At 38.2% G+C, this 9,651-nt stretch overlaps 2 protein-coding genes across 2 annotated transcripts; both read right to left on the bottom strand.

Annotated features, from left to right (window-relative positions):
• Window positions 1-1,382: 1,382 nt before the first annotated feature.
• med19a (mediator complex subunit 19a) lies at window positions 1,383-4,261 on the bottom strand. Its single transcript, XM_042738677.1, has 7 exons — window positions 4,144-4,261; window positions 3,836-4,066; window positions 3,599-3,721; window positions 2,754-2,887; window positions 2,560-2,653; window positions 2,389-2,483; window positions 1,383-1,642 (listed from the first exon to the last, which is right to left on the bottom strand). Exons 2-7 carry the CDS (start codon window positions 4,053-4,055, stop codon window positions 1,577-1,579), a joined length of 732 nt encoding a protein of 243 aa, XP_042594611.1. The 5' UTR covers window positions 4,056-4,066; window positions 4,144-4,261; the 3' UTR covers window positions 1,383-1,576.
• Window positions 4,262-6,336: 2,075 nt separating this feature from the next.
• LOC109048086 (polyamine-modulated factor 1-like) lies at window positions 6,337-9,370 on the bottom strand. The gene is made up of 5 exons (XM_019065774.2): window positions 9,116-9,370; window positions 8,912-9,017; window positions 7,317-7,417; window positions 6,625-6,820; window positions 6,337-6,534 (listed from the first exon to the last, which is right to left on the bottom strand). The coding sequence occupies exons 1-5, from the start codon at window positions 9,265-9,267 to the stop codon at window positions 6,466-6,468; spliced, it is 624 nt and encodes a 207-aa protein (XP_018921319.2). The 5' UTR covers window positions 9,268-9,370; the 3' UTR covers window positions 6,337-6,465.
• Between the last annotated feature and the right edge of the window lie 281 nt (window positions 9,371-9,651).

Raw genomic sequence — 9,651 nt, 5'->3', positions numbered from 1 at the left:
TTACACAATATAATAAATGCATTTAAATGGGAATTGCAAATATGAAAATAATGTTAGATGCACTGTGAAATTATAAACAAAAATTTGAAACTTTGAATCAGGGGTACAAGTCGTTATACTAAATCTGGAGCAGTTTATGATCAAATAAAAAACCTTGAGATCATTTTTGTTATACGCTTAATTTGTGTAACCATCATTATAATTAATAAATCGGCCTAAATATTAGAAACTTGCTGTTTTCTCATGACAGGTCGGAAATAATGACAGTTTAATAAATCATCCACCGAAGGGAAAAAAGGCTCTGTATTGGCATCTTCACTCATTCATGAAATGCAGATTCCAGACACAGTAAGCAGCAGACTCTCCGCCTGAAACCGCAGGGAGCAGGGAATGCTGTCAGTCTGGCCGAGCCGCACATGCGGTGTGTTTGTGTTGTGTCTGTCACACGAGGGAGCTGATTCTGTAGTGAAGTCTATCAGTGGCTTCTCTTGCTCTTACTAAACTGATTCAGAAATCTCACCACCAGTGTATTTGGGAGACAACCAAGCTGTCCCAGTCCCTGTGATGATGTCAGAAATCCTTTCCTGAACAGGCCCTGGTCTTTTTTTTATTTTATTATTAGTATGTTATTTTGGGGTCTTCATTTTTTCCAGTTGTAATGTTAGAAAACTTATCCCTGACAATATTTATCCATTTATTTTTTCCTCAGAAAGAAAGGCTACTACAATGACACCCTTTTAAAAGCTACTAAATTGCACATTTTAAGTACTAAAATATACAGTTAAGGTAACAATGCACACTCTTTGAGGTACTAATATGCACCTTGAGGGATAAAAACAGTACAAAGGTGTACAAAAACCCAGTGACAGCTTTTGCACTTTTTTTTTCTTTTTTCTGAAAGCATGATCTCGCAAACAGTTTTGCATATTTCCACACACAGGAAGAGGAAATTAATTTTTTAGAGGAATGTTATGCATATACACATCACACACACACACACACACACACACACACACAGAGGCTTTTGACTGTGGCTTCTTTGTTCAACGCTGCCCTCTCCTGACTGGATAAGGATTTTAAAAGATGTTTTATTAGCTTCCACTCACTTAAAAGTTGACTGTCTACAACAATTTGTGAGTTTTTAAGACTTTTCGTTACTTTTCTAGATCTGGACACAAATCCCCCGACATCTGGTTTTCCATGCAACACTACACTCTAACAAAAAGTGACCAGACGCCCACACTGGACAAACTATTATAAAGATTTAGATTTATATTTTGCTTGTTTATTCTTAAGTCATGTGCAAGATGTAGCCTGTTACGTATTAGGCCTGTTGCCTGTCGAGTCACGCTGTGGAAAAAAAATAAAAATTCATTTACAGCTTGTGTAAAGAATAACAGTTTATTCATTCAGGTTTTCTTTATAACCAGAAAAAGAAAGGGGGAAAAAAAAATGGCAAAAATCTTCAACAATCGGTCTCTGTAAACATCATTTAAACACACTGGTCCATATCAGGGTGACTGTTCAACACACACACACACACACACACACACACACACTCACACACACAGTGGTTCTATCTCAGGCTGTTGCTGTTGGGTTGAGATCCAGTAAGACCAGGGTGATCAGGACTGTGTCGACTCTAAGAGAAAAGACAATTTTTGTGTTTTAAAATCAGTCAAAATCACTCACAGAACACAATGGCATCAGTGTTGCCAAGTCTGCAGTTTTTCAACAGAACTGGGCTACTTTAACACTGTTGCCACGGGTTGAAGTGACCCCCAATAACGTGATATTTAGCCTCTGGAATGAGAATTCCACCAAAAATAAATAAATAAATCAATTAAAAAAAAATAATAATAATAAATAAAACTGCATTTTACCCTCGAAACACGTTTGAGCTAGTTTTGAGTACCAACCTGGCAACCCTGAATGGCATCGCCACATGGGATCTTTTGATGGTTTCTCATTGTTTACGTAAAAAGGTAAACTGATGAAGACTATGCACTTTATAAGCTTTAGATGCGTGAAACGTCCACGTTTCAGATCAGTATTGTGTGCTTTAATAATAATAATGCATATACTTTATGCATCTCAAAAACTGGCAGCTGCTGACTACATCCAATTATTCATACCTGTATTTCACGAATCAAGGAGCACAGTGTCAGCTAAAAATCTTCTTTACTGTTCTACTGACAAAAAAAAAAAAGTTATCTACATCTTGGATGGTCTGAGAAAGAGTTTTGGGTGCACTGTCCCTTTAAATGTATATCGAAAGTCATCTCCAAAAAGTTTATGCATTTAATATTCTATTATTTCTCTAAGAATGATATAGACTGTCCTCTAAGCTCAGTCTTATTCATTCATTTGCACTGTTTTGAGGCTTGCCTTTTTCTTCTTCTTGTCTTTCTTCTTCTTCTTGCGATCGGGATCATCGTCCCTCTTTTTCTTCTTCTTCTTGGGGTCAGAATCTGAGGGGGTCTCTGCAGAGGAAACACAGATGAGTTAATGCCCGTACGTGTTTGTGCGCTTGTGAATAACATCGTGTCTGTGTGTCACCTGGCGGCAGAGGATCCAGAGGTCGGGGATTTCGTTTCTGTTTGCTCTTTTTCTTGGGCGGCTGTATGTGCATCAGTCTGTATTGCTCTGGAAGCTGCGACACACACAAACACAGTAAACACGAGGCTCGGCGCAGATCTCTTAAACGCTGTAGATAGTAAGTTGTCTAAATAGGCAGCTCGTTGGGTGTTTACCGGGCCAGTGTGCAATCGGAATCCAGTGAGTAGAGCTCCCGTCAGCGGACTGAAGGAGTTTCCACAGACCGGAGGCTTTTCTATGAGAGAGCGCAGAGAACTGCCATCCTGAATCCCTGGACAGTCTATCATTCCTGCAAGAGACAGAACACAGCTATAATAATAGTAAAGTGCTCAGTGTTGCCAAGTCTGCAGTTTTCCTGCGGATTTGGGATACTTTAACACTCTTCCCGTGGGATGTTTTTAACTGGAATGCGACTTTAATCAGGGGAACCCTGCCAAAAAACATGTATTTACTGTGTATTAATGTAGATTTTCACTGGGGGAACCCCCCTGGAAAGTGATCGGGCAGGTTTTTCTGTGAATACCTGGCAACCCTGACCATGATAATTAATGCAGCACAAAAGCATTAATTATCCATTTTTCTTTTATGCCTAAAATCATTAGGATATTAAGCAAAGATCATGTCCCATGAAGATATTTTGTAAATGTCCTACTGTAAATATATCAAAACTTAATTTTTGATTATTAATATGCATTGCTAAGGACTTCATTTGAACAACTTTAAAGGTGATTTTCTCAATGTTTAGATTTTTATTTTATTTTTTTGCAAATAATTGCATCTCAGCCTATCCTTAAAATCCATGCATCAATGGAAAGCTTGTTTATTCAACTTTAAAATGATGTATAAATCTAAATTTCAAAAAAAATAAAAAATAAAAAAAAAATAATAATGCACCCTTATGACTGGTTTTGTTGTCTTGGGTCACATGTTAGAATCATTTGCATGGAATTCGGTGAATAATAACCATCTCCTTTTCTAGAAACGAACATGTTTGCTTCACCTGGTAGCTCTGGTAAGAAGTTGCTCAGTTTCTCCTTCACTTTCTTGCCGCAGAATTTATTAAACGCGTGTTCGAGACTGTAGTGCGTGATGAGGTTCGTGTTCCCCGTCAGCTCGTTTCCAACTGAGTCAAAACAAACACAAAAGCTCATCTAGATGCAGTTCACCAAGTTACATAACATTATTACAAGTCACACACACGCTGTACTGTATTCCTAAGCACCACGGATGTATTTACCGGGCAGTTCTCGGAGTAAATAGAAAGGTTCGTTCATGGCTCCGGGTTTTCGCAGTGTAGGCCCCTCATCCCCGAGCTGTCCTGGGATCTGAGCCGCCACCGGCGCTTGGTTTGACGGCATCGGCGGCGGAGGTTTACCGGCGGCGAACCCTAAACCTGCTTGCCCTGTAGACGGCTGTGCGTCATTTTGTCCGAACAACGTTGAAAATATTTCCGTCATGACTTCTGAAACTAAATCATGATTATATATATATTTATATATATATATAAAAAAGTACAAATAATAAATCCGAGCGGGTGCCGCTTACAATCGCATTGTGTTCATCACGTGGTACATTACCGTAATGACACGATTTGTTGCTGCAGTGATTCTTAACACTTAATGATTCACCGCACACTTCCAATTATTTAAAATGCATTGTTATATTTAACTAATTTAACTATTAAAATGCTAAATCCGTCATATGTTTGTACTCTGGATAAATATATCAGATATATTTCAATATCAGATCATAAATGCAATAATAAAACTGTTAACAATTTAATCAAAAATACAATGAAAATTAGATCACGAAGGCTTCCTATAATGCAGGAGATCCGATATATTTAAATACTTAACTGTAGTTACTATGATACTTTTAGAAATTCTAGTTGCCATGGAGATTATTTATTTATGTGTTGTGTTTATTTAAGAATCTCCTCCACTGCACTGATTCCATTGTGATGTTTTTTTTTTTTTTTTTTTTTTGATGTTTGAAACCCACCCTCAACCCATCTCTTTTAGAGAACTACAGACCAGTTTCCCTTCTTCCTTTCATTGCAAAAACACTTGAACGAGCTGTGTTCAACCAAGTCTCTGCCTTTCTCACACAGAACAACCTCCTTGACAGCAACCAATCTGGCTTCATAAGTGGACATTCAACTGAGACTGCCTTGCTTTCAGTTTTTGAAGCCCTAAGACTGGCAAGAGCGGAATCCAAATCTTCAATACTTATCTTGCTTGATCTATCTGCTGCTTTTGACACGGTTAACCACCAGATCCTCCTGTCAACCCTACTGACAAAGGGCATCTCAGGAACCGCACTCCAGTGGTTTGAGTCTTACCTATCAGATAGGTCCTTCAAAGTATCTTGGAGAGGTGAGGTGTCCAAGTCGCAACATCTAACTACTGGGGTGCCTCAGGGCTCAGTTCTTGGACCACTTCTCTTCTCTGTCTACATGGCATCATTAGGTTCTGTCATTCAGAAACATGGCTTTTCATACCATTGCTATGCTGATGACACTCAACTCTACCTCTCATTCCATCCTAATGATCCATCGGTAGCTGCTCGCATCTCAGCTTGTCTAACAGACATTTCTTGCTGGATGAAGGACCATCACCTTCAACTCAACCTTGCCAAGACAGAACTGCTTGTGGTTCCAGCAAACCCATCGTTTCATCACAATTTCACCATCCAGACTCATCAACCATAACTCCTTCAAAAACAGCCAGAAACCTTGGAGTTATGATTGATGATCAGCTAACTTTCTCAGACCACATTGCTAAAACTGTCCGGGTCCTGCAGATTTGCTTTATTCAACATTAAGAAGATCAGGCCCTTTCTTTCCGAACATGCTGCACAACTCCTTGTTCAAGCTCTTGTTCTGTCCAGGTTGGACTATTGCAACGCTCTCTTGGCAGGTCTTCCAGCCAGTTCTATCAAACCTTTACAATTAATCCAGAACGCGGCAGCAAGATTAATTTTTAATGAGCCGAAAAGAATACACGTCACACCTCTATTTATCAATTTGAACTGGTTACCAATAGCTGCTTGCATAAAATTCAAGGCATTGATGTTTGTATACAAAACCACCACTGGCTCTGCACCCCTTTACCTAAATTCATTACTTCAGACTTATGTGCCCTCTAGAAGGTTGCGTTCTGCAAGTGAACATCGCTTGATTGTGCCATCCCAAAGAAGCACAAAGTCACTTTTACGGACTTTTAAATTAAATGTTCCCTCCTGGTGGAATGACCTGCCCAACTCAATCCAGCAGCTGAGTCCTTAGCCATCTTCAAGAATCGGCTTAAAACACATCTCTTCCATCTTTATTTGACCCTCTAACTTTTTCACTCACTATTCTAATTCTATTTAAAAAAAAAAAAATAAACGAACTACCTTTCTAATCTTTTTTTTTTCTATCTATTTTCTTTTCACTTATTATACAATTATAAAAAAGACCTCTAACACTAGCTTGCTCTATTCTTTTTCTATTCTATCTGTTTTCTTTTTATTTATTATATTATTTAAAAGCCCTTGCTATGTGTACTGCGTTTAGGCTAACTGAGACTTGTTATAGCACTTATATATCATTGCTCTTTTGTTGTTTTTGATTGCTTCCATTGTCCTCATTTGTAAGTCGCTTTGGATAAAAGCGTCTGCTAAATGACTAAATTTAAATGTAATGTTTTTCCCTCGTTTATTTATTCTTTATACAGAGACAATGACACAACACTGTTAAAAAGTGCAAGAGCTGTTTAATGAACAGAGTACACATATTAATGACGTATTATAACACAAAATAAACCTTGCAGATGCACAATAAAATTATATCCAGGCGTCACTAAATCCAAGAAATGAGCGAGGATGTTAGAGAGACCCGAAGTGTTCAGATGAGGAGAGAGTCGAGACCACAGCTTCCAGATCTTCCAGTGATGCCTGCAGACGGAGAAGAAGAGGCGAAGCTGAGTTTGTGGTCACACAGTTATGGGAATGAGAACGTGAGTGTATCAGAGGAATGTCTCGTACCCTCCATTCTTCCACTCCGGCGGCGATGCGCTGCTCGGTGTGTGTGATGCTCTCTCGGCCGGCCTGCACCTTCTGAGCAAGACCTGCGTTCTCCTTCTGGAGCTTCTTCAGCTGAAGCCGCATGTACTCCTCCTGCTTCTTATAATACGACACTAAACCACTGCACACATCCTGCTCCGGAACGCCGCTCGGACGCCTGCGACGCAATACATGAGCCTCAGCGATTACATCAGGACACATTAAATACACAAGACTCAGAAAAAGTTAAAACGAGAGATGGAAGTGTTTAGAGAATGTCTGCAAGTATGTATAATACTGACAGGTTGAGATTAGATTTAAACTGCAAAAACAGATAACCCCGTTTTTATTTATTTTCATAAATCATGTCACACACTCAAGTTCACACTAGCTTTGGAAAGATAAATTAATTTTATAAATCTAGTCTTTGCATCTCTGTTGTCAGTTCATTTGTCTGATGAGTTTTCCACCAACTGGCAACCCAGAGTGTTGCAATCCTATTGGTTGAACCGGCAGTGGGCGGAGTCACACAGATCACAACAAAAACAGACATTCCGACACAGAACGCACATTTCAAAGTAGAATAACCGGCTTGTGGCACAGATAAAAAATATTTCGGTCTTTGCTTGTGTTTTTGATTTTATTTGTTTCGTTATAAAGGGCTGTGAACTCACCAAGCAGCCGGGTGCGTGTCTTTAGCGCGCTCCTCCAGTCTGTCCAGCTCTTCAAACCTCGCCTGCAGCTCGCCCTCCTCAATCACAGAGGAGATTTCACTCTAAACACACAAGTCACACCACAAAACATGAGTAACATCATCACGACTAAAACACAAATGCAGAAAGCTACCATAAAGCAATGTTGTTGTTTTTTTTTTTGCATTACAGTAATGAGAATACAAGAAGATTTCCTCCTATATTTACAACCTATAAAATGAGAAAATGTGTTTAGTTGTCATGTAAATAATGGTCCCGTTTACTTTGAGAGAAACGAAGCTTTTCAAAACTTTGAATCAACTGGATATGATTCAGCCTGTTGCAAAAACATGCATAAAAACACTTTCTACAAACCAGCTGCAAATGTTTTTATCGAAAACGTGATCTATTTAATGCTATTAGTAAATAATTTAATAAAGTTGATATGAAATGTGTGTGTTATGTTTTATTAAATTATAAGGGATAATGCACCCTTTTTACCTAAATTCACTTCCATCTTTATTTGACACTTTAACTCTAGCACTCTCTATTCTAATTCTATTTATCTATTTGTTTTCGTTTTTTATTATTGTTTAAAAAAGACTTGCACTCTATTTTTCATAAAAAAGCATCTAACGCTAGCTTACTCTTATTTTTCTATTCCATCTATTTGTTTTGTACCTGCTTGGTTTCTTCTAAAATATATATATATATACTTTCCAGAAGGACCTAGCAACAAATTTAGCTATTTTTAAAAGTTATTTAATTTTGATAAGTGACTTAGACAATAAAAAAGCACACATTTTTCATCTAAATTACACAAAAAGAGGAAACCAAAGATGCTTAGCCGTACACACAACACATTAATTAAATTAGCTGCTATTTGCAATTCTTCAATTTAATAATAACTATAATAATAATAATAATTGAATCATTGTTAATTTATAACACACCTCGTTAGTAGCTTGTACCTGCTTTTTTTGAACAGTTAGTACACAGTGAGAAAAACATTGAGAAAAATGTACTAGTAATTTTCCAGGACATATATGTTATCCATCATAAAAAAACACACACAAAATACAATGTGTAATTTAAAATGCACGTAAAAAAAAAAAAAGTGAAAAATCAATACGGAAAATTATGGAAGCCCGTTTCCGCCACTGAATAAAAATTAATATACTTTCAAGAAAGCATTTTTACGCATGTTTTAGCCATGGAGTTTTTGTTGCATTTACACCTTTTTGACCAGCACGCGTCACCAGCGTGTGGTGTTTCACGCGCTTCGAAACAGTGAATCATTTTGCGAAGCAATTGATTCGAAGCTTTGAAAAGGTTCGTATTTCTCAGACCCGATTATGTAATAACACAATAGCGCAATGACATCAAAAAGTCTTTTGGCAACAAATAAACCTTTCTTTAGCAAATCCCCCCCTTAAAAAATTACTTGGCAACACTTTTTGAAACGCGTGCCGAATCACTGACTCGAAAACAAATGATTCGCAAAAGATTCGAAGCTTCGTTTGGAAAGCGCCCGGATGTTCTCGGCAGTATAGTATTGTAACGGTAAGTTAGTTCACCTGAACTAAAGTCTGCAGCTGGGTGATGAACTGTCTGTGCATGGCTTCAGTCAGCTGGGGATTCTGCTTTGACAGAGGCTGGAAACAGTGGGAAAACCTGTCGAAACTGACACAAAGAGCGGAACTAGCTCAGTAAGAGACAACAGAAACACCGGGTTCAGTGCGAAGGAAGGGAACGGCTGTATTTCGGAATGTTAACGTTACCTGGCGTTGTCCAGCAGCCACCGCAGACTCTTCTCTATCACTTTACTGAAGAGCTTGAGTCTCGGTTTAGATTGCGATGACCTGACCGAGTCATCTCTATCCACACTGCTCTTAGTCGAGACAGATTCACAGCTCTTCTCTGACTCCTCCATGGTCTTCTGTTGATGTTTACAAAAGTGCCCGCCAACAGCAAGCGCGTCACACTACGGAAAGCAAGCAGCCGCCAGATTCAATCCGTGCACCCAAAACGCGTTTCTTCTCGTTGTTGTCGTTCTTGGGTTTATTTGATTATTTTTCAGGATCATAATCTGCCAAGTTTCAAGTTTTATTCATCATGTGTACTTTGATATGATATTTTACTATTACTTTATTGTACTTTGTGTTGTCCCTGTAAACAGAAAAAAAAACTGTTTTATACAGTAGTGCCATGATTCTATTTATAGATACTGTTGTTTTAAATATGTATTTATATGTGCAATTAATAAATGTGTTTTATTTTATTTATAGAAGTCTGTTATGTTCACCAACACTGCATT

The sequence above is a fragment of the Cyprinus carpio genome, chromosome B14 (genome assembly GCF_018340385.1).
Source record: "Cyprinus carpio isolate SPL01 chromosome B14, ASM1834038v1, whole genome shotgun sequence".
Classification (NCBI taxonomy): Eukaryota; Metazoa; Chordata; class Actinopteri; order Cypriniformes; family Cyprinidae; genus Cyprinus; species Cyprinus carpio.
This window is presented reverse-complemented; position numbering and strand designations above follow the sequence as displayed.

Excerpts from the sequence above, each read along its gene's own strand:
- med19a (XM_042738677.1), bottom strand. The coding sequence starts at position 4,055 with ATGACGGAAATATTTTCAACGTTGTTCGGACAAAATGACGCACAGCCG. Across the intron at positions 3,722-3,835 it reads TTTACTCCGAGAACTGCCCG|TTGGAAACGAGCTGACGGGG; the intron begins GTAAATACATCC and ends GTTTTGACTCAG. Across the intron at positions 2,654-2,753 it reads TCCGATTGCACACTGGCCCG|CTTCCAGAGCAATACAGACT; the intron begins GTAAACACCCAA and ends TGTGTGTCGCAG.
- LOC109048086 (XM_019065774.2), bottom strand. The coding sequence starts at position 9,267 with ATGGAGGAGTCAGAGAAGAGCTGTGAATCTGTCTCGACTAAGAGCAGT. Across the intron at positions 7,418-8,911 it reads AGCTGCAGACTTTAGTTCAG|AGTGAAATCTCCTCTGTGAT; the intron begins GTGAACTAACTT and ends TTGTGTGTTTAG. Across the intron at positions 6,821-7,316 it reads GACACGCACCCGGCTGCTTG|GCGTCCGAGCGGCGTTCCGG; the intron begins GTGAGTTCACAG and ends ATTGCGTCGCAG.